At 41.8% G+C, this 25,033-nt stretch overlaps 1 protein-coding gene across 5 annotated transcripts; it reads right to left on the bottom strand.

Moving 5' to 3' along the window:
- fam131ab (family with sequence similarity 131 member Ab) lies at positions 1-22,350 on the bottom strand. 5 transcript variants are annotated; one of them, XR_009782479.1, is made up of 7 exons: positions 21,418-21,537; positions 17,520-17,659; positions 11,801-11,894; positions 11,516-11,698; positions 5,951-6,082; positions 2,626-4,745; positions 1-559 (listed from the first exon to the last, which is right to left on the bottom strand). XR_009782479.1 is itself a non-coding variant. In XM_061718792.1 (6 exons), the coding sequence occupies exons 2-6, from the start codon at positions 17,610-17,612 to the stop codon at positions 4,093-4,095; spliced, it is 1,155 nt and encodes a 384-aa protein (XP_061574776.1). In that variant the 5' UTR covers positions 17,613-17,659; positions 21,418-21,537; the 3' UTR covers positions 1,214-4,092. The 5 variants fall into 5 exon arrangements, 4 of the variants coding, with proteins under 4 accessions (XP_061574776.1, XP_061574777.1, XP_061574781.1 ...); XM_061718792.1 differs by lacking the exon at positions 1-559 and having other exon boundaries at positions 1,214-4,745; XM_061718793.1 differs by lacking the exons at positions 1-559; positions 17,520-17,659; positions 21,418-21,537 and adding an exon at positions 21,887-22,350 and having other exon boundaries at positions 1,214-4,745.
- Positions 22,351-25,033: the final 2,683 nt, after the last annotated feature.

Genomic DNA, 25,033 nt, shown 5'->3' with positions numbered 1-25,033 from the left:
AAATTATTTTTTTCCAGTCCAAGGTGGCAATACTCAAATAATTACATTCAGCCAAAAGAGGATGAAACATATTCAAAGAAAAAAAGAAAATAGAGGAAATAAGACAGAACTGACATTCAGAGGAAGGAGAAAGTTCAGGGTCTGACGGATGATTTGCACCCAGGTATGAAGAGGACAACACATTCATTTTAGGGCATCTGTTTCCTCAATACTGTTAGCTCATAGTGTCATTGTCTCCTTGGATGACTTGCATGGCTTTTCTCTCTCAAACTATTCAAGATCTGCACACCGTGAGTCTCTTCCCTCTGTGGGTGTGTGTGGGCGCACCCACATCCTTGAGGACTGGGACATTTTAATGAAGACAGCAAAGTTTGATGTGAGACTTAACACAAACCATCCATCTCTGTGAAGTATATACTTTGTACTTAGTTCTTATAGGAGTTTTTACCCATTTTTACAGTTTGTATTCATTCTTGGTTGCGTTAAGTTTTCCTCCTACTGTTCCCTAATGGGGTCCAGTAGTGTGAGGAGAGCAGTCCCACGGCCCGTCCGCTTCGTTCTGAAATGGTAAGTAGGTTATAGGGTGACACCGCCAACTGAATATTCATACCATACTCTCCAACAGATGTTTTGATGTCTTTTTATAGCACGCGGTCCTCTCGTCACTATCTCACACATGCAAACACACACACACACACACACACACACACGCACATGCAGAATCTGGAGCACTTCTCTCTGATAAGTATCCAATGTCAACACTTGCCTGAAGCTACAATCTAAAATACTCTCCTCAGGGACACACATACACGCACTGGCGTGAGGCAGTATGTTTCCGTCTAAGAGCATCTGTTGAATTGGAGGACAGCTTGTTTTCTTATGTTAATGAGCTCCAAAATATCAATCACTTCCAAGAGAGAGGAGTTTTCTGGGACAGCCAAGTCCAAACGCTTTCACTTTTACAAACTTGTCGTGTTGAGGAGGGTCTATACATAAAAGGAGGAAGAAGGTTTAAACTAAAACGGTCAGGGAAAGATTCACATTGTCTGATCATCAGCCAGCTTTACAATCACAGGCTAATTGCTTCTAGTGAAAGGTAGCAGTCACGTGTCGTCTTAGTTATAACCCCCTGTGGGGGAGCATGGGGCAACAGATGGAAGGGGAAAGTGAGTGTGTGCATGTGTGTGGTGTTTTTTGTTTTTTTTTGGTGTGTGTGTGTGTGTGGGGGGTGCAGACATGACGCAATGTCACAGGAGAGGAGGAGTCTGCAAAATGACAGGACACTGAAGGAACGATGGCGAAGGGACACATTCATCAGGCTGTCTGGGAATCAGTGGAAAGCCTTTTATTTCTATTCTTTAGAGGACAAAATGTTCTCATGAGGATAAAAATACGAGGAAGTCCGAAACTGAGTCACCTCCACAAAATGAGTTGGGGTGTAATCTAGGATGCAGTCAGAGTCTATGTCCATGAATGATGAAGTCATGGCTCACAGAAGTGTAATAATAAAATGCACTCATCTGGATGTGAGAGGCCGAAAAACAGAAAATGGAAATCAAGGTACTTGTCTTTTTATCTCACATGCACACACACAAACACACTGCCTGGAGAGGTGCATACAAAATGCATACACGATGGGGGACAAAGTCAGCTCATAAATACAAAGACGAGTGAAGGGGGAAAGGGTCGGGGTACGTCAGCGCGCTTGCATCACTACACCAGGACAAAAGTTTAACCTCGTCTAGCCAGCATCACCTGGCTTTTAATGTCAAACAAAAGGACAATGACGCAAATGGCCCTACTCTTACCTCTAACCACAGCAGGAGCGTCCACCGGGGAGATGCAACAGGGGATTTTGATGCCTTAAATGAATACCTACAAACTGTTGAATTTTACTCAACCTCAATAACCATGGAAGGTGCAATAATGATGATGGTGATAATGAAGATGATGCAACTGTGGAGGTCAAATGTGGTGTATGAAAGGCACAGCTTCAGTAGTTCCCCCTGAGTTATCACTGACTTCTTCTACTCTCTTTACTGGGATTCCTTGCCTTTTAGTTTCACGTTAATACATCTGCAAAATAGATGGTGTTTTTTTAGTAATTAAAGATCTATCCCTTAATTTGATGTATATTACTTTACAAAAAAAACAATCTCCAGAATCAGTAAAGGTTCTCCAACAAGAGCTCAGACATTGTTTTAAAGGGAATCGCTGCATTAGATGGGTTTTGGAATGGGATAAATCACCTCACAATGCAACCACATGAACACACACACACACACACACACACACACACACACACACACACACACACACACACACACACACACACACACACACACACACACACACACACACACACACACACACACACACACACACACAATTTCAGAAAATGTGAATACACAAAGTCTCTCATTGAGGCATTTCCATACAAACAGCATAGAGGTGGGGATTGAACCTGTGCTTTAATTATTTATAGAAAATAACTGCGCTCACCAGACTTTCTCACACACAATCCCTCACACACATGCACACACAGACATGAAGGATGAGCATGACATCAGTGTGATGTTGTGAGCATGGGTGGGATGCACTGATGTTCTCGTCCAATGGGATTACCTGAGCTGTATGAATGACAACTCCCTTTGGGATCACCTCAGCGGAGTTTCTCATGTCACCATGGAGATGGGAGATACTGCATGTGTCACATAAACATGCCCTTTTGCAAGCATTGTAGAAAAGAAGGGAACGTATTGAATAAAAGGCCAGGCTTTTCAATAGTCAGTACAAGAGGAAATAGTGAATAGCATTCTCTAGTTTTTGAATAAATGAAAAAAACGAGAGCTCTTCATGAGGATCAGGACAAATGTCAATAACAAACTGTATCACAGTATCCTCTTTTAAAGTAAAATATTAAAAACCAAACTTTTTTTGTTCACATTTGTTTTGTTCGTTTTTTCCCAGTAGATTATATCACACAGTGATAACGAAGAAAAGGAGAAATCTACAGCCACATTAGCTTCGTGCAAAAAACCACATACACTGGCACGCCGCATAGGCAAAGAGATCAAAGCAAGACAACGCATACAAAAATATAGAAAATCTCCGGTGCAACTTATCTCTTCACTGTCCAAACTGTGTCCGTTCAGGAACATTCTGATTTCTGTTGATTTGTCGTAACTGCTGATGCTGCTGTGTGTTTTTATTTTTTCAGACAACCAAAGTTTTGGTGTCTTCCATGCAGGAATCCACAGAAACACCTAGGAATATCCAGTTGTTGCAGTTACACAATCAAGAAAGATGTCCATAATAATGATGTTTGGAATAACTTGAACAACAACATGTTTGAGTGATAGAAAAACTCGTACAACAAAAGCATATCATTTCTGTCACATTTTTTATGACCAACCCTTTTTTTGATTTTGTTATCTTAAAATACATACTATGTCCTGTCACTTTGAAGACATTCCAGCATTTACTCATAATTGGTAGTGACAGGGTTAAATAGTTTGGCATACTCAGCAAGCCATGCCCCAAAGGATGCTATTTAGTCTCTTGCAAAGGAGAGGGAAGGAGGTGCAAAGGTACGGGCGGGTGGCAGGATGCAATGTCAACCTGCCCTCCCATGGGAGAAGCTGGGGAGATGGGCACGAGTATTACAGCACAGCTGAGGTTACAAATCGTGCTCCAGACCAGGTCAGCCCATTAATTTCAGCACTTGCAAAACACATGCAATGATAATTCAGTCTTGGCTCAGCAGACAGGGACTGAGCCGAAAACTGTGCGCTTGATACCAACGATTTGCTGGACTGTCTGCCACACCGAGTCCAGGGCTCACTGTTTTCAGAGTGATGACAGAGATTGTTTGGACGCCTTCAAAGCAAAGAGAGTCGAGGCATGAAAAGGGGACAAAGCCGTTACATTGTGTGAAATGCTGCAAGTAAGGCAAACACAGATGATTTATACATCAGTCAGAGGTGGAGAAATAAAGATCATAGGAAGACGTTCAAACTTCTTGAACGCCGTGGGGAAAATGGAATTTGCAAAGAGAAAAAGAAAGTCCCCTGGTTGATGGAAGGGAGGGATTCAATTCTCGTTGGGCTCCTCTGCCCTCTCTTCCAGCTCCTCCTCTTCATCCTCCTCATCCAGGGAAACGACTCCGGAGGAGGCCACGTCAGAAACCCTCCTGCGTGGGTCATAGCGAGGCGGGTACTCCACCCCGTTGCCTTCCGCCTCCACGTGGCACACGGGGCTCTCATAGTCTTTGCAGGGCGTGTCATCGTCCTCACCGGGAGACAGATACGTCTCAGAGTAAGACATGGAGTAGCAAGGAGAGTCCTGACCCCCGCAGGGCCTGCTGCCCCGCCCGCCCCTGCCCAGACTGTGGAAGCCGCAGTCGCCCCCGGCCGGCCCGCTCTGCCCTACCCTCTGGAGCCGAGCTAGCAGCTCCTCCCCTCCGTGCAGCGCTGACAGGATCTTTGCGGCCAGCTCGGCGGCGTTGCTGTGGGAGTGGGTTCCGCGGTGAGCACCCAGGTCACGCAGCAGCGGGTGCTGCTCGTCCAGGCTGCAGAGGCTGGAGCACATGGTGTCTGGAGAGCCGGCCGGAGGGGAGGGGTCTCTGCTCCCACCTCCCTCCCCGACGCCTCCCCCACCCTCGGAGCAGGGCCCTCCCAGGCCCAGCTGCTGGCACAGCTGGCTGTGGATCAGGTCCTTCAGGTAGGGCGGGTACGACGGCAGATCTGGAGAGAGGGAGACACTGTAAGCATGAAGGAGGACTGGAGACAGACTGAAGGAGGAAGAACAACAGTAAGAGAAGAAAAAATGATTTTATGAGTTGGTTTAACATGAACACTTACGCACACATTTTTGCTCATTTCAATGCAGAGTGTGGAAACTTTTAGCATTAAAGGTTCAGATATCTGCGACTGTCTTGTTGGTATGTTATTTACTGCTACTTCCATGCAAACAATGAAAATAATGCAGACTTTTGTACATGATCGATACTGTACAACACTTTTGACATATAAAAGTTGCTTTACCAACAATTTATTTGGAAGAAATTGAGCTTGAGCTTTTAGTACAATCAAAATATTCACACAATGCAAAAAATTACAGTCTGTTAAGATGAAGGAGTATCTTTGAGATATATAATCTGTCTGTGTGTCAAAAATGGAAGCTGAATATATTTATGTTAGATGCACTGAGCTGGTTGCAGTTTATGTTACCACAGCTAAATAAAGGGCAAACGGGGAAATAACAATATTCTAATAACTGTTCTATTTAAGGGCTAACAAATACACAAATACAATACTAATAAAATCAAAACCGTTTAACCCATTCAGACCTAAGGTTTTGTTTAAAAAAAAAAAAAAAACAGTGAGAGTTTTCTGGAAAAGATGTTGCTGTCCACTAAAACCTATCATTTCTCAGTGTCTGGGAAATTAGAGTTAGAGGTTAAACCTTCGGCTTTCATTGTAAATAAATCTCTTTTACACACACACACACACACACATATATATATATATATATATATATATATATATATATATATATATATACATATATATATATATATATAGTAAAAAAAAAAAGAAGAAGCCATCACATAGAGCTGTATGTTATTAGCTGCAGTGCGGGTTTTAAGCGGCTGAATGTAATCAAGACTTTGCTGTGGCCAAGTACGGTGTGAGTATTTATAACGCACTCACACACCATCCTCACATGAGACACTGCCTCTGCAGAAAAGGACATGATATTAAACTTGCAGGAGGCATATACAATTGCGCGGACAGACAAACAAAAAGCCATGAGAGGATGAAAACTAGGGCACTGGGACAATAAAAGACACAGACAAAGGGAGAGGGGAAAGAGAGATGTAGGAGGGAGGGGGTGGTAATGGGGTATGAATCAATAGCTGTGATTCAGCTGGAGTGTGTGTGTTTACCTGTGCTCTGCGTGGCGGGCTCATTGGCAAGCAGAAAGTCTTCATCGTATGAGTCATCGTTTGACTCGTCGCCGTCCACAGAGGACCAGGCCCTCAGTTTAGCCTCTGCGATGGCAAACTGCTCTGCCACACCTGCAGACACACACACCAGCTGCACATGAACACCCGTACAGTTGGCATGGTAACAAGAAGGCACAGAGCGGCAGTGTTTCCCCCACACCATGTAGTTGTTTTTCCTGATTGACAAATCTGTGTGAGGAACTGGGCACAGCGTAAAATGACACTGGACACGTACAGCGCTCCCATTACAGTCGATGCTGGATCATCACCGGTCTGCTCTGCTTCAAACGGATGTCACCTGGTGTTTGATTTTGTTTATATGCAGGTTGCATTTCTGCCACTACGGAGGAGACAGTGAGCAAGAGGAAGCACAAAGAAGTGTGGGTTGTATCTGTGTTTTTTTTTAAATGTGTATGTTTATTATGTTAATGTTTTATTAAAATATCAGCATCAAAATATGGCTAGGAACTGCTTTCCTCAAAAGGTAAAGAGGTTGAAGTCTGCAACAAGCACAAGTCAGCTAAACTGCACCCCTTTGCAGTGTGTAAGAGACTTGCCCATTTTCAACTAATATACTAACATGCTTACTTAAAAAAAAAAAGGCCAAAGGATTGTGTCACTGAATTACATCCTAAATATTTGCATTTTGTCTGCAGTTTGGTCAGTTTGCTCTAGATCCCTATAATAGGGATGAGCAGTGGTTGGCCCACAGTGACAAGTTCAAAATTAACCCAAAATGTAGTACAAAGGATAAAGAAAGTAAGACATTCCATAAAATAGATGATGCTAAAAAAAATAAAATAAAAAAAATGGAGGGGGTGATTTTTCCAGGAAATGTTCTAACTATGCGACGCACTAGTCCACCTTCCCTATTGCAACCCCATAATGCTATGGGACATTAGCAGAAGCTGCTCACAGCAGTCAGGGGACTGGCTGATTGTGCCATAACCAATACTTTTATGGTGTCATACCCACAACAACTGGCAGACAAGTCTGGAGAACCAACTAGATGATGGGTTGTCCATGAGTTCAAAAACAGCTAAAATCTGTTTGCTGTGATCTTATATCCACCGAGGCTTGGGGTCAATGCAAAAAGGGGTGCTACTCTATGCAGACAATAACATAGCAGTTAATAGCACACAATGCTCACTCACTAGGATTTAAATTAACAGTAAAGCTGTTAATCAGCTGCAAATGGCATATTTTTAAACCAACGTGGCCCCAAACAACATGACATGCTATTTCAAAATGTTTAATTCAGTAATCAATTCAGATACCCAGACATGTAATCTCAAGCAAAAAAGATTATAGCTAATTAGGCGCACAAGAAAGTATTTGGGAGCTAACTATGCCACATGTGCTGTTGATTTAGTAGGGAATTCTTTCGCTCTAGTAACATCCCTCAGGGTGCAGTGGACTTACAGCGGCTTACGTGTCTGATGTGTCTTTTTAATCACCATCTTTAGATGAATTACAAAAAAAAAACAGTTCATGAGAGAGCATATGAACACCCAAACTCATCGCTTCAGGTTTTACAGAGTAATTTTTAATCAGGTCAGAGTCAACCTGCTGAGGAGAGTGAGGTCCTTGAGTCTGCAGGAGTCTGCAGGACTCTGCAGGAGTCTGCTAAAGACTTTTTCTGACTGTCGGGGCATCTGCCCTGTTCTATGCAGCGGTCCGCTGGGGGAGCGGATGCACCAAAACGGACAGGAGCAGGATTGACAAACTGCTGCGGAGGTGTAGCTCTGTGCTGGGATGTCCTCTGAAGTCTGTGGTGGTGGTGGGAGAGGAGGATGTTAGCCAAGCTGACATCCATCATAGATAACCCACATCACTGCAGGGTGTGCTTAGCAGCTCCCTAAAACACCCCGCTGCAGGAAGGAGTGCTTCTGCAGGACATTCATCCCGATATGTACTGTATATATATATATATATATATATATATATATATATATATATATATATATATATATATATATATATTTGACATATATATATATATATATATATATATATATATATATATATATATATATATATATATATATATATATATATATATATATATATATATATATATATATATATATATATATATATGTGTGTGTGTGTGTACCTGTCTTGAGCTGACTAAGCAAGCGTCATTACGATTATGCTACAGCCACTAATCTCCTACATCAGCAGCTGGCCACAGATTGATTTAATCAGTTTGCTTTGTTTTCCTTCCTCCACTCATCCTATTCAGGGCCAGGGGAACTGTGGTGTATTCCAGCTATCACTAGGAGAGAGGCGGGGTACACCCTGGCAAGGTCCCCAGTTGAGCACAGACTGCACAGAAACCAGCCATGCATGCTCACACTCACTTCTGTCCACAGTTTAAAATCTGTTGTTTTTCTGTTTGTTTTGCTTTTGCTCCCGATCACTTCTCTCAGTTAAATTCACTTCCGATTCACCTGACTCTTCTTCTTCAACTATTCCTTTTTTTTTAGCTCTCTGCAATCTCTCAACCTTGTCCCCCACTTCACATTCCTCAGTCTCCTCTTTATGTGTGTCCCTCTCTGTCTCTTCACTGTGGTCAATGCTCAGTTTTCATGCACTGTCTTTCACCAAGGGTGATCAATGTTCTCATTCCTCTTCCACTGTAGCTACTGTAGGTCCTTAACGCTCCTCACAAACATTGGAACATCCTCCCACAGATGAGATTCTGCAGACTCTTCTTTAGCTCTCCTTTAAAAGTATTTTCTTTGAATTCCTTCAACAGAAGAAGAGTGAAAGTATTTACCCTGCACAAACATTTGTTTAATGTTACTGAGCTGCAAAAAACACCATACAATAGGGCTGATAAAAGGGAAAAATGCACTACTTTTTTTCTTTTGTCTGTTCAACCCTTGAATGATGCAGTAACAAGTAGGACCAAGCCCACTATTATAACATTTTATCGTCACAAACTTAAACATTGTGCATATAGTAATTCATTGACACAGTCTGGATCTATTGGATGCAAACCCATCATGTATATACTGTACTTTCACATTAACAAGGTACCTCAAGATGGTAATCCATCTTGTAATAGATGGAATCTCTCCCTTGTAACGCGAGGCTTGGCTCTCGCGTTACAAGGGAGGGATTCAATAGAGAAGTATGGTTCACAAATGTAGGGGGTGTTACATTCCCCTCTGGTGTAGCAGCATCACGGGGGTGTTATTTGATGCATATCCTGGCACATACCCAGCCAATCACACTGTCGCACTGACATGAGTACTCAGATGAGCTTTGCAACAGTTTCATCTGGTTTGTGAAATCTGTTTAAGCCCTCAAGTCCCATTACCATCATTACCAAACTGTTTCTTTGAGAACTTATAGCATTTTAATTGCAAAACTACCCTTAAGTCCAGGTGCCGGGACTATATTAACTAGTCATGACACCTAACTATGAATGTTCCAGCCGTGTTGCAACATGGTGTGGTGCTGTGCAAGGTAAGAGAGGGCTTGCTGAGTATCCAGTACTTCCTACACAGTCTATGGTCACACCATGACATTCGGACAGGAGGCATGAATACAGTTTAATTAAGTTGAACATTTTTACAATCAGTTGTAGTTTATATACAGTAAAAGAGTAATAAAATGTATAAAAAAATATCAAATGTGGTAGCTGACTGTTATATTTAGAAACGACAAAGGCCAGGAGGACAGTTAACACTTAACAAATCAAACTAACTGCAGAATGATTTGCTGCAAATGTACATAGGTAGATAAGCATGCACACACATGCACAGACGCACAGTTTAAGCAAAATAACTTTCTTTGTGTTGTTTCATTTACGCTCCATATCTGTCAGTCCAGTATACGCTGCACTGAAGTATAGCAGAGGTGTACGTGTGTGTGCGTGGACAACCCCACCTGCACATTCTCCTGTCAGGACACCACCTACACATGTTTGACTATAGCATAGGGTTCTCATCTAACTACGCTTGCATACACACCAAACACAGTCAACACAGGCTTTATGCATTAATGCATGCCCTGATATGAGTCCCGTCACCCACGGCAACACCATCACTAGGCTACAAGGAGAAATTTGAAAAGAATGAACAAAGTCAGCACAACTGGCAGCTCCCTGATATAGTGGCTGCATACTGATGATGGAAGCTGAAGAGACAGGACTTAGCAACTTTAATATACTGTCTAAACATAATCACATGACACCAAGAGCAGCTGGGCCTCCGTGCCATTTTACCTGCAAGACACGCTACGTCTAGTCAGCTTTGAACTACTGTATGTGACCATTTGAAGAGCTGAAAAAAACTATTGGAAGCATTGTAGATGCTTTACTCCAGATAAATCCTTAGGACTCTTCAAAGCTGCACAGAAAGCCATAACATCGTATGATGGGGTAACAACACAGCAACACTCTGGAAAGAGTTGCTCATTAAAAAGGCAACAAACAAAGCAAAAGAGGGACATAAGAAAATTGCGCCGTCACGGAGGCACTAGCCAGGGGCAAAGCCTTACTGAGCAAATTAACCTTGAGAGCCTGCATTGCAGGGAGTGAGCAACAGAATGGATGAACAGGCAGGACGGAGTGAAAGAGAATGAAAAAGAGGTATTGCAGATAGAGAGGGCAGAGAGGAACATTATAGGAAGAGACATTTGGAGTTGGAGAGATGTAATGCAACAAACAGAAGGGACGGCACTGAAAGAGAGCAGTCAGAGATGAGGTGAAGCAGTAACAGAGGACACTGATGGGGAGGGGAGTTAGGGCCAGCAGATACTGACAAGCTCTTTCTGGTTAATTTGACTTGCTTAGAAGAAAGGTTTAATATTTATCACAGTGTAGCTGAAATTTGACATTGCCGGAGGATGAATGCTGCAGTATGGATGCTGCAAAATATGTGTCACATTGTCTCCATGTGCTATCAAAGGGGTTTGTCAAGTCTAAGCAACTAATCTTGATGTCATTGGTATGGTATTGAGATGGTATTGAGGTTATTTTACCGTGAACGCCAGGTGCCAAGTTTGAAAGTTCTATGGGTTTCTCTGTCATTAAAATGCCCTCAAAACTGCATTATAAGAAGTTTGGGATCCAGCGATCTGTCTTTTATCTCCTGTATTATTCTCCCAAATTAATGGGCCGGAACCACAAAAACACCTCAGCGTTCCTTTAATGCTGTGTCGGACTTTTTAAAAATCGAACTTGGCTGTAATCCAACCACAATGCCATCATCAACACTGTCACAATTAAAATATCCATCGACATTTTTCACATTTACATCATTTTAGCAGTAATGTAATTGTATGAATGATCGTACAAAATCAAATTTTATTCCCCTGCAAAATGCATGCTTACTTCCTTGTAGGGAAGGGTTTTTCATGTATTGAAACAATTTTGTGAATGCTTTTCTATAATTTACAAATGTTCATAAGTCTGGAGATCAGTGAAATTTGAAGGATGTGGATCATTTTCCTGTATAAATGCTTAAAGACAGAGCAAACACTGAATCCTACCTGCAGCAAAGCGAGCCTCTTGCTCTCCCTCGCTGAGGTCAGAGTAAGAGTTGAAGTCGGACTGCAGGGCTGCTGTGGTCTCCATGGGCTTGCACCATCCCTTCCACTCTATCAGGTGGGCTACTCTGCCCTGCGCCATGGCTGTAGGCTTCGTCACGTGGTCCTTCACAACCTGTGAAATACCTGCAGAAGAAATATCAGGACTCATGCTCTTCAGTGGCTCCATGTTCATTATCAGAGTATATTGGGTCACATAATACTTTTGGCAGAAAACGCCACACTCACCATGCAAGGAGGATCGTGCTAATGCAGCAATCTCTTGAATGGTAAGAGCTCTTCTTGATTTTGGTAACATTTCAGTGGTGTCATCAACATTCACCTGAAATGACAAGAAATAAATAAGTAAGTCAGTACTGGATACATCCTGCTACGGCTCACACTAAAGCCTTTTGCCAACTTTTGGTGGAAAAAGAGACTCCTGTCGTCAAAGTGCTTGAGCTGCTTCACTGTTCTTCAAAGCTTTAAAAACCAGAGGATTTTCTCTTTAATTGGCCTCAAGCAGTGTGCTAGCAACAAATGCATGCAGAATACTTTGCGCATACTTTGCTGAAATCTGACTTTTGTAGGATCTGCTGTTGTGCATAGCATGTAATCACACATACAGGTTCCAGTTTAAACACTCCTGATTTACATTCCGTTTCCTCTTGAAGACTCAATCAGAAACTTAAAGACCGCAGGTCAGTGAAGTTGATGGTTGTTGTTGCCACAAGTTAGCTGCAGTAGCTTGTTAAATTAGACTGATGGCTCATTACCAAACAAATTACTTGTTCAGGTAAGCGAGGTCACTCGTCTCAAACTTCATCTCAGTGTTTTTGTATACGGCTGCACCCACGAAAGCAGGTATCCAAAAGGAGTGTAGAGTCAGAGTCATCATAGTGAGCTATTAAAGTGGCACTAGATGTGACTGATGACATGTGCTGTCCTCTGATGGACTGCAAATTCAACCAGATAAATACATTAGAAAAACAAATGTGCCCTGCAGCTGCATGGGTCCTTTCATCACAGAAAATTAAGAGAACCTGTCAGTAGACAAAGGATTTACGTCCCTACCTGTCCTCCGTCGGAGCACAGAGGGAGTATTGTGTTGGCACGGCCTTTTGTCTCTTACTCTTTTTATAGGCCTACTCGTTTTCATGTGGTAAATGGACACATCAACAGCAAAGGCCACGTTCCGAGCTGACATTACCATGTTGCAACTCGATATGGGTCAGCACACTTGGCTGACTGAGCAATTTGATGATGGTTTTGGTCAGGCGAGTATATCTCAACAGGAGCTGACTGTCTGGCCCCATTGTGACTGATTGCACATGTCTGACACTCCGGTTTCACTTGCCTTCATTTAGATGGACATCAATTAGTTTCTAGAATATCAATAAATGAATAAATACATGATAATAATACTGAGTAAACAATCTCAGCTTTGCATTGGCAGGACACTGAGGTTAAATCTTTCTATTTTGCTTCATTTCATTAAAAGTCACTACTGAATACAGTCCACATTTTGTTAACTGAGAAGAAACAGCCAAGTTTCAGGACAAAACACATAATAGATGTTTGTTTACATTTCAGAAATATTGTAGGCACAGAAATTTTGAAGTGTTTTTTACTTTGCGAGTTGTTTCTTAGGCATCATTCATACAGTACAATACGATGTTGATGTGTAGTCAACAAATGTATTATTATATAAACCAATCCAAGAGCTTTCTAACCCAAACCATACTCTTGCATCTGTTAATATCTAACCTACCGTAACAATGTTTATTTTTGTTTGTTTGTCTGTTTTTGATTAACCCTAACCAACCATTCATGGCAGCATAGATAGTATTAACTCAGAGGATAAATTCTGCTGTCTGCACCTTTGAACATCTTATGACTAATATTATGTTTGTGATCGATTTACTAGGGTTTGTTATTTGAGCTTTACAATGAAACTTCCACATTTTGCACTGCGGATCAAAATATCAATTTCACATTTTGGACGGGAGACTTTGTTGATATGAAACTACATCAAATTCCAGTGATTAAACTGAGTAACCAAAGAAGCATTACATGGTCATTGACCTGTCAATTTCTCTAAATAAAAACAAAATAATAGGCTGAATAACAAACAACAATATTATTTGTCCTAAAGGTCCTGCTAAAGTGAAGGGGGACCTAAAGATTGTGAGTGCATCATAATGCAAGGTGCAATAACTCTGTGGTGCTGTTGAGCGGCTCAGAGATCCAAGCGAGGATAATCTGGAGGAAACATAGCACATCCTGTCAGGGAGTGCAGGAATTAAATATTGTGTTTGCCATTAATGAAAAATCAAATGTAAACCAGCTCTTATTGTCCACTTATAGCTGAGTATATTTGATTTGTTTTCAGACACTTGGGCTAAAAAAGTGACTTCAAACAAAGATGTTTTTAGCCTCATGAGAGAACCTGACATCTCTATCTGCCTGCACTCCACACACTAATATATGTAACCATAAGAGAGCTCTTAAATGTGGATACAACCTGTGTGTGCGTGTGTCATCATGCTCCCTTCCATTTATTCTCTCCATCCTGTCCTTCCCCCTGCGCTACCGAACAGCAGGATGAGCCACACACAAAGCCCTTCACTTACAGAGCTACACAGCTTCTTTTTCCACTTCATGGACATGTAAAGGCCCTGTGATAAACTGACTACTAGTCATTGTCCCTGTGTCTTGCCATATGACAGCGGGGAAGATATTTGTCCCTCATCAAGGCAGAAGTTCAAACACACACATATAAACATGCACGTAATGTCAAAATAAAAATAAAAAATCCAACCTAAAACCAGCACAGAGACAAACACAATAGATTCTTCAACACATTATTCCTATTAGGAGCAGGTGTGGGATTAAAAAACAGCCTAATCTGTGTCTTTCTGCTGCAGCTGGAAGCTTTCACGCATAGTGTATATAAAACCCCTCAACTTATCAGACTTTTGCCTGTTTACAAGAATAACAAAGGCCACTGTAAAAGCAAAGTGACTCATTTAGGCTTTCCTATCTATTTCCCCAAAATAAAACGAGAAACACAAAGGTGCGGCTTTGTCAGTGGTCTATCCTCCTGCCACATACGCAGCACTACTGTAGTAGTCCAAACCACATCAGAAGAGAGGCTACGAATGATCTGAATGACGCAAACTGGATTAAAATTTCCTTCACTTTGTGACAAAAATATTTCCCAGCTTGGGGTAAATAAAGTATATCTAAACAAAACAGTCTGGACATCATTTTCCTCCTTCTACATTACACATTTATCATATTTTTTCTAAATGTCCCCCCTCTCTCTATATAAACATTTCCATAATTGAGACTTCTGTGACGAACAGGAACCATCAAACAATTCACATGACTGATGCACCGATAATGTCAGTCAGTGAAACCACAACAGCCACATTCATTAGTTTTAAATACACCTTTATTTTGAAGTTGACCACGCTTGCTCAATAAAGGCATGAATTGTTGAAATATTTCCTACCGACAATAATGCTGTAAATCCTTTTAGGGTTCCCTGAAATGTTGGGCTTCGGAGAAGCACTTTCTCTGAGGAAATGTTGCAGTGAGCTCAGCAGTCTTGCTCACTCGTGGTCAGAACCTTTATGCCCATGAAGAAGAATAGGCTGCATCTCATAATGGATCACTTAGGCCCTGCTAATCATCTTTCTGGCTCAGTGCACCACCCAGAATTCACATCCAGATGGTGTGCTAATGTAAATAAATAAATAAAAACAGCAAGGTGGATTTATCATCATCATTATCATCATCGTCACCCCTGTCCCAATTATAAGCATCTGTCTACCTTCAACCCAACAGAATTTAAGAGTATAGAATATTGTATTAACCATCTTACGGTCCTGTAAGTATGGCTAACAACTAAAGTTGCTGTTAAGTTTCTTTTGAAGATTGATTTAGTTTAGTTTATTTACAGTTCTGTTTCTTTCCTTCTTTTGTGACAATGACATTTGACAGTTATCTCGAACCACTAGCCAAGTTAAATGAAAAAATAAGAAAAGAAAAGACATATTTTATGTGTCTGCAATTGTCCAGAAATTCAAAGTCAAATTCAAAAGGTACTGTGATGCAACCAAATCATCAGTGAGATACAACAAAAGTGGCACCTCCAGTCAAGATGATCACTGCACAACGAACTGTCAGTAGAGTCTGTGTTATAATTTCTCCAGAAGTGAGAAAAATGACTTGTCATTCATGCCTGATGACATGTAAATAACTGGACATCAACTAGTTCTCATATATAAAAACTAAAGTAGAAAGACATGGCTGAAAATGACTTGGGTGGCTATATTAATAAGGTCATTATTAAACTTCATATGGTGATTTACAGAGAGACGGTCATCTTTGATTAGGCATTGGAAGCAAGTACCGAGTAGATTGTATTGAACTAAGTTACCCGCGGCCTGATCATGTGAAGTCACAGAACTGTTTAACTGCATTAAAGATATTGCAATAGAGTTTATATATAATTAGAGTGTTTAAAAATGCAGGCATAACAAAGTATTTTCATCAGTTTACGCGAGCTCATAGTACTATTGAAATTAAAATGCTGATCATTTATCCTGATAACCATAATAAAACTGCATTACAAATGAATTAAATAATAGAACAGTAGGCATTATCATTGCCTAACTTAAGTGAAAGACTTTCTGCGTGTACATCTTTCTTAACATCCTTTCTTTGATTTTTATACATCAAGAGGGGTAAGAACTGTTGCATCCAAGAGCCATTGTCTTTCCTTTCATGAAATTAAATGGTATGTGAAACAGTCTTCTGCTAACTGAGCGGTTTCACAGCAGACCTATTGACTTGACATAGAAGGGAAAGTACGGTTGTATTCATCAACGTTGCATCTCATTTAGTGGATGTCCTATCTTATTTTGGTTTATTGCCATAACTAATTGGGACACCATTGAATTGATCAATCTTCAACATACTTAGAAATCAACCGAAATAAAGAATTAAAGGAGGCAATGAAATGCTGTAATACAAAATGATCTAATAAACCATGGAGAATAACTGGTTTGAAACCAACCATGTACTCAAGCCTTCGCTTTAAGTTCACACTGATTAATGTACACTACTGTGCAAAAGTCCTAATCACCTCTAGTTGTGATGCTTTATTATAAGGGTTTTTCTATGGTTAAAGCTGAATAAAAAATATCCCATAATCGGCCACCGATTACTTGGGCATCTGATTATCTGGTTAACTTGTGGTATTATCACTGTTGTTCCTCTTTGTATCTTAATGAAAATACTAAAACAAATTAGTACAGATGTTCATTAAAGTGTTGATAAAATATGAATTAAATGTCAGTGCTGTAGCAATGTGGAAGTGTCTGATCAGTGAAATGTTTTTGTTTTTTGTTTTTTTGTTTTAATGCTTTATGCTTTTCCTAGTTTAACAAGCCAAAGCCCACCGGCCATTTTTTAGTTTCTCGACATACCATGAGCTTGCTGGAGTCTCGACGTCTTCAGACGCACATTGGAAGTTGTGCCAGAAACCGTTGTGCCAGAAACCGTTTCACAAGATTATTACATTATTCCTGAGCGACAGTCACAAATTGAAAGAGGCATATTATAAAATCTCATAACCTACCTACTTTTGAAAAGGACTAAGTGCTTAAAAAAAGGTTTTGAATCGAATAACTGCAAAAAAGAATAAATAATGCATTTATTCCCATGTAGGCTGTTCTCTTAAGCAACACATTCAATGTTTTACTACCGCTACTTTTAATGTAGCATCTTGCTTACTGAATCAGGATGCCATTAAGCACTTAGCCTACCCTCTACCAAAGCTTTTAAGTGATCTACAGCTAAAAGAAGTTGATGTAAAAAGTATCAGTGAAACCACCAATATACACCAAACTATAGCAAGCTAAAAGATTTTCTGGAATAATGAGTGAATTAATGGCACCTCGCTGAAGTCCAGGAAGCCCAAAGGTGCTGTCAGTATCAGTCTGTGCACCAAGCAGGTCCGTGTGTTCCCCAAAAGTGTGAGATCAGACATGGAGCTTGGCGCACTCCAGTCCACGCGTAATGAACCATCAACCGCAACTGTCAGGAGGAAGAGAGCTACGTGAACGTAACAGCAGCTCCAAAAAAAAAAAGCTTAATATTATTGAATTACAGCTGTTTTAGCAGCTAAACTGATGATGTTCTACTTTTCAATATTGGAGCAAAACTTTTCCTGTTAAATATGAGTTTTAGGTTGAATTACTAAGATGCAAACACCATGCCAACCCATGCCTCCATCAGGAGTCATGTGTAGCCACCCGGGGGTGAAAACCAAGATGTAATGTTATTGTATCTCACTGCATTTTTTTCCCTAAAATGCACACAACCATTCAAACACCAACATAAAATACTAAATGGTGCTCCAAATCGCCTACAAAACAGTTGTTAACATTAAACAAAGACAAAGAGACTCAAAGAGCTACGTACCATAAGAAAAAGTTTTTAACTGTTTTTAAGAAAACATTTTAAACTTTCTAAATCATTAAATTAAACAGAAATATTTCATTTAGATGCTTTTAGAATTTTTTTTTTACATTTTTTATAAGCCACGGCACCATCAAGATGTAGGTCCTAGATTCTAGAAAGTGCTTTGTTACAGAGCAACATTTTTTATTTCATCTGCGATACAAATCAAAAAGCAGGGACTGGATGTAGTGAGATAACACTGGGGGGCACGTGTGGAGGCCTCTTTCATGCACTTTGAAGCCATGCTATGCATGCAGGTACAGCTCTGGCAGGACCATAACCCCAAACCATAAAAAGTTAAGCTGGTATAGAAAAAACAAATACAAAATGCACAAGTGGCCCTACATTTACATTGACTGTTTTTTCCACTGCAGACAGAGTGAACCCACGATGTTTTATGTCTTGTTTTGTCAATTTATTTGTTAATACACATCCAGTTTTCCATTTCAAGTCTGATATACATTCCACATAAGGCCGTGACACTAAAGCCTTTATCTTTGCCCACTTGTCATTCGTTCTCACAACACTTCAGATTCTGGGATTGAGCATAGAAGCAATGTAAAGTTTTAGTCTTCATTTTGTCTCACTCCTCCTGTAAGAACTCTTCCAGAAAACACCAGAAAAGTCTTAGCGTATGTTAGGCAGGCTTAACCTAAAGCTTCATTCAAGTTGTAAGTGGCATTTGGGCATGGAGTTCTGTATCGTGGTGCTTGACAAAGATTTCTCCCAGTAATCTGTTAGCCAAGTGGTCGGTTATAGATGAATGGCAGTTCTTGATGCAGTGCTGTCTGAGGGATCAGAAAGTGTACAGTTTAGGTCTATAGCCTTACCCTTAATCTAGAAACAAAAAAAATCACGTTTATTAAAAATTACGGTATGCATTGTTAAGGGAGATATTTGCAATTCCCTTCAAATATTTCTTGAAGGAACACTATTTTTTTTAACGTTTCAATTGTCTTCTCACGTATTTGTTAACAAAGTCGAGATCTTTGTTCCTGAAAGACTCACTTTTTCGTGGATGTAGTTTCTGTGTCTAAAAAGCTCAACCCTGTCACAAGCCCCACCCCCCTCCCAGTTCTGAATCAGATTTAAAGAAAAAGAGAGAATTAATGAATGGAAAATTAAATTGATGTGACGCAACATATATGTGTGTGTGTGTGTGTGTGTGTGTGTGTGTGTGTGTGTGTGTGTGTGTGTGTGTGTGTGTGTGTGTGTGTGTGTGTGTGTGTGTGTGTGTGTGTGTTTTCTTTGCTATGCCGTGACTTTTTTCTGATTTGGAGTTGTATCTCGTGAACTTAAAACAGTTCTTGTTAGCGGGAGAGAAGCAGTTTAACAGTATTATTATAAGCCACATGCCTATGGCAGAACTATACGCTGTTTGACGTAAAATACAAATAGTTTTGACCAGGCCACGTTACCAGAGCCCTCTGGCTGGATCAGAAACTCTACACAAATGTCACGGAACAACCTCCTGGCTGCAAACGTCACATAATTGCCTGCAGATATATGACTATCCGACTGATTACAAGAGTTTAACCTTTTTGCCAGCGGTCCAGTCCTAACCTCGAAGACACAGGAATCATGGTGGACCATAGGAGCTTATTGTGCTGTTACTGAGAACATTAGTGGAGGGTTTCAGGACCCTGGACAGCTCCTACCCGTTGGCCTAAACTCGCCGCTCTACAAATCAGATTTGCAAAACGAGATTAAGAGGTGGGCCTCTAAATGTCAGTACCTGGCTCCTCTTTCCGGCCCTCCACTACAGGGAGGCGGTTCTGGTTACCGTCTGTGAAAAGAACAACGCGCTCCATTAGTCCACACCACCCATCTCCAATATTGAGTCCTGTATCAAAACCAATCACTCACACCGGCGGGTGAAAAGCTGGCCGTTTAAAACGCTGAGCTCAAGTTTCCTGCCAGTAGAATTCAATATGTGCTGTTTAACTGGGTGTGATGAGATGTATTGTGTCGTTGAATCTAGGCCACATTAGTCCCTGAAAGTATTGTTCATAGGAGTGAAGGATGCGCGCGGGTTTGGTTTCTGCGTGGGTTTCCAGAGCTTGACGCTCACTTGAGCCAGATAAACACAGATTGTCCAGGCTTAAAACCACAAAGCATGTATGGTGATATGCCTGCAGCCCCTCAGCAAATAGATTAAACCGCAGTTAATTGGGTTATTCCTCATTATTGCCGCATAGAAGAGAGATGAGACTGTTCATGACAGATTTGGAAGAGACGCTTTTGTCCACATGGATTTCCAAGACCATAAGATGATAATAATTATCAAATGTAATGCAAGTCAATCAACTAACCATGTCTAGTAGTGTTTACTCATAACGAGAGGCCAGCCTTTTGGATAGCTTCAAACTAAAGGCGGTTTTATTGACAGCTTCCAGACTAGTATCTCCGTAAAACGCAGCAGTAGCAGCGTCGCATCTCCTCTGAAAGAGACTGGGAGGCGCATTCTTGGTGTAGGCTATATTTTTACTTCCCCCCCTCAAGTTGCGCTCTTAGGTCTGGCTGCCATTCACACATCCACACGCCTCCTATAGTTGTTGTTGTCGTGGGAACTATAGACATAAAGGCCTCGTTATTTCGGGACAAGCGGCGAATCGACGCTTTTGGGTCCAGACCGTGTGATATCACAAACCCACAGGTTTGTGATATTACACAAACACACAAACCCACAGGTTTGTGATATCACACACAGGTGGATATCAGGCAAACAGGTGGCTGCTGTTGGCCTGCAGAGACGTGTGAGCGCACCTATAACTGGGGCTTGTCCTTATAGGCATTTCGCGACAAGGAGACGGGGACAAGACGCCATAGTCATCAAGTAATTGGAGATGATTTGAGAGGTTTAAAAAAAAAACAAAAAAAACGAAATTAATGACATGCGGTACATAAAGGCTACAATCATCAGGGAAGGGGACAGTCATTCGGAGACAGAGATTGGATGCATATGGTATCGATCGGGGGGGAGGGGGTCAAATTGGTCGGGTACCACGGAGACAGGGTAGAAATGGGCCTATAGGAGACATTTAACTGACAGTAGACACGCACTTTAGGTAACAACAAAAATGACAACAACGCTGAGCAAACGTGGAAACAAGGAACTTGTTTCTTGGCAACAAGCGAAGGATCCATGCATGTGTGATCTAAAGGGACTGATCCGCTCACATTAGAACAACTACAACTGCCAAGGACGCCCCTTACATCTTTGTTATACTTAAAAAGAGGCGGTCGTTTTAATTCCATGAAAAATTATTGATCGTATCTGGTGATTTTTGCATGGCTGCATCCAGAAGAAGAGAACCAGAAAGAAGTCCTACCTTGTAACTAAACTGGGTAAGCGCGGTCAGAACCATGGTGTCAGGACTTCACGTGACAGATCTGAAAGCAATCTAACAGCGCATCCCTCGATGGAGTCGGGAGCTGCCGCGTCTCCTCGGTCTCAGCCTGACTGCTCGTTCAATAGCTGTTTGCAACTCTCGTCGCATCGCGATGTTTACGCTGCAGAAACCAGCCCTTCAACTCTCTTCCCCTCCGCAGCGGCAGAGCGCTTCTCCTGCACTCACACACTCCGCACTCTAACACTGCATTTCAATTACATTTAAGGTGTATTACAAGTGCAGCGTGGCCCCTTTTTTCGTTTGCATATGACTCGGCTGCCCTAACAGTATATAGTATCACCACTTCGGTCACGGCATGCTGCAGCAAAACAAATGCGAAAACATCAATTAAAACCATGTTTTCTCCAGCGTGCTTTTTCAGGAAAAGCAAAATCAAATCCATCCTTACCGACAGGCGCTTTGGAGCTGATGCAGCCCATTGTCGCAGCAGCATGGGGACCCTTTTAGAAGCACAGCCTAGTAAATGTATCTCCCCAGTTCTCCTCGTGAAAGAGACGTAAAAGGCGTACCTCACTGGTGGGAAGCCTCGGTTGCTGTCCTGGTGCACGTAGGCTCCGCTGGTGCGTGGCTGCGGCGCTGCGTTCAGAGGGCGGGGGCAGGTCTGGCCATCACCTCCGCTCCTCTTATCTCTCCTCCTCGTTTATTGTAACAATAATAATAATAATAACTTATTCCTTCTTATATATCCATACAGGAAATATTTCCAAGCAGGTTGTTTTTGTTTTATTGTTTTTAATCTTTATGTTAGTCTGTCTTGGGTCCTGCTCTGCGCGCAGGGTCGTGCCCCAAGATTCAGCACCGCGGACAGCTCCGGTTCAGCTCTGGTTCAGCACCATGGACAGCTCTGGTTCAGCTCTGGTTCAGCACCATGGACAGCTCTGGTTCAGCTCTGGTTCAGCTCTGGTTCAGCTCTCAGAAAAGGGGGGGTGCCCTCTCAAGTCAGGTCCACCCGACACTACTATACTACGCCCTCCTGTTGCTGCTCGCCGCCTGTGCGGTCTGTCAGCTGGCCCTGTCAGTGCGCATACACCTGGGCCGGATACATCGAGGCAAACACGCACGCTCAACCGTTTATATAGAGAACACAACCAGAGCCAAGTTTCCGCCTCCCGGCGCCTCTCTCGCTGTGTAGGAGCGGAAGGAGACGCGATTGGCTGGTTTTAGCTCGCTTCCTCACGCCCAATGAGGGGGGGGGGGGGGGGGGGAGCTTTTAACCGAGCACTGCATTCTTCACCATCTTCATCCAAGATGACACAATTACAAACGAGAAGCATGCTGCATACTTCAACAGGTCCTAGAGGGAAGAAAGACAGCCCCCGGATAGAAAAAGTAATAATAGAAAAGTCCACTTTTACATAGAACTAAACCGTACATTTGGATGTAACTTTTTTCTTTTTTTTATGGGGACTTTTTCCACCTATAATGTAGGCGGTGTATTCTCTCTAGTTGGTACTGTGCTGAGCAGGAATGTAATAATCTTTGCAATAACACATTTTAGCGAAGCGGTTTCACTCCCACGCTGTGCAGTGGCCTCGCTGCAGGCGTGTTACGACCTTAAGTCCGTGTTCCCAAATACAGACTTGGACAAAAACAAACAAAAAAAAAAAAAAACACGGCTGACTTTTTTTTGCTCGTGTATGTGCAATAACAGTGTCCCATTATAACACAACACAAGAAAAAATGGATGAGGGCGGTGGGTTTGACCTATTTGTAGGCGACCCAAACATGTATCGGGGCAGGATTGCGCAGAGCAGATCTCCATTCCTCTCATTTTCTCTTCACGCCCACCAGGACTCTGAACACAGACCTGCAGAGCTGCTGACCCACCAGGCCGCTCCGGTACATCAGAGCCATGACAAGCTTTCCAGATTTATCCACCAAAAAGATGATGCGATACGGCCTAGCCGACTTGGTCACATTTAAAGAAACATAATGACCAAATGCTTGAAATTTGTTACAACAGATAACTTATGAAATGTCATCGATTATTTTTAAAGAAATAAAAAAACATAGAGCGGGGATACAGCAACTTTCCGCATCTGAGCAAATCTGGAAACAAATGGTTGTTCCTCTTTATCCAGGCATGGTGGCGCTTTAATGCTGGCTGTTAGTTTTCAGAAGAAGAAACCCGTGTCTAGGCCAATCTGTTGTCGCCCAACATTCTGTAAATAGATAAGGGGCTCCATGTCCACGAAGAACTGGAGACATGTGCAGCTTGTACATATTTTGGTTTAAACAGAACTTAACCGGTTCTCCTGCAGTGCGCGCACAACTCACATCTCATTATATATGAAAGTTGCGGCAGATCCAGAGTCGACAGCCTGCGCGGCCTCGTTCCTGCCGTGGTCCTTTGTCCAGGCCTCTAGCGCCCCCCACAGGGCGGTGGGGGGTCCACCTGCAGCCTGCAGCCACAGGGGTCCAGTTCAGCATGTCATGTTGATCTGAGGAGCAGAATGTGTGGAGATGTTACTATTAGAGCTTCAGGGCATTCATGCAGCCCAAACGAGCAGCTACAGCTCTAGGAACACGAAAATATACGTAGCCTATGTTTTATAACATTTTGGGGGAAAAAACAATGCTATAACAATGCTAAGATTTTTTTGTATGTATATTATGTTTATATTGCCATGTTGCTTTTTTAAAATCAAGGAATGAAAAACTTTCTGCATAAACCAGTTCAATAAATGACCAGTTTGAGATGCAGTATTGATTAGCATCGTACAATGAAAGAAGGTCTCAATCATCTGGTGACACGTACCGAAAATATTTATGATCTATGTTATAGTTCTAGAACTTATGAAATGTTAAAGCAGAAACAGCAAAATATGAGAAAGATGTACTGCTTCATGCTCTGCAAATAGGTTAGTCTTTTCATGAAGGAACATCGGTCGATCTGTCTGGCTGAGCAGACGAGTGGCAGCTTATGTGATGATCCAGGGTGACGACCCGCTGCAGAGCCACTCTCCATGGGTGGTAGGAGAAATCTGGGTCCCCAGGGCTGAAAGAGAACTAAAAAGAAGAAGCAGCATGCAGGATATAAGCTTCTTTGCAGGCCAGGGGTCTAAAGGCAGAATATCGGGAAGAAAAAGTCAGAAGTAATGTGTGCTAGAATGGATATTATATGCCCATTCCTTCTACCAAGAAATAGAAGGGGGGAGAAAATAAACACCTACCCAGAAAAGCCAGATCACTTTATTGTCTTGTTTCATGTCAATTTTGAAGAATGTCAATGTTACATTTCATTTACATTTGTGCCCATTTAGCATTTAAAAGCTTTATTGTAATTACTTAGATTTTCAATTTTCAATTCATGCAGTGGCAGCTGGTGTAGTTCTCTCTAGGGGGGTTAAACCAAACTCCAAAATGGACATATACCAAAAAGCAAGCAAATGTACTAAAGTATCTGAATAAGTGAAATTAACAATAGCAACAATGACATTCAGCTTTTTTTTGTACATGAATTTTGTCCCATCCTTGAGAGAAGCTTGAGACAAATTTCTTCTCCATAGAGAGGCCGATGCATGAAGGGGATGCT

This window comes from Cololabis saira, chromosome 4, assembly GCF_033807715.1.
Source record: "Cololabis saira isolate AMF1-May2022 chromosome 4, fColSai1.1, whole genome shotgun sequence".
Classification (NCBI taxonomy): Eukaryota; Metazoa; Chordata; class Actinopteri; order Beloniformes; family Belonidae; genus Cololabis; species Cololabis saira.
The sequence above is the reverse complement of the archived record's forward strand: the minus strand, read 5'-3'. Positions and strand labels throughout refer to the sequence as shown.

Bases quoted from the DNA above. Each gene is read 5' to 3' on its own strand.
- fam131ab (XM_061718792.1), bottom strand. From the start codon at position 17,612: ATGTCTGATCTCACACTTTTGGGGAACACACGGACCTGCTTGGTGCAC. The intron at 11,895-17,519 runs GTGCCATTAATT...TTGTCATTTCAG, and splicing joins GCTTCCTGGACTTCAGCGAG to GTGAATGTTGATGACACCAC. The intron at 11,699-11,800 runs GTGAGTGTGGCG...TTTCTTCTGCAG, and splicing joins AGCACGATCCTCCTTGCATG to GTATTTCACAGGTTGTGAAG.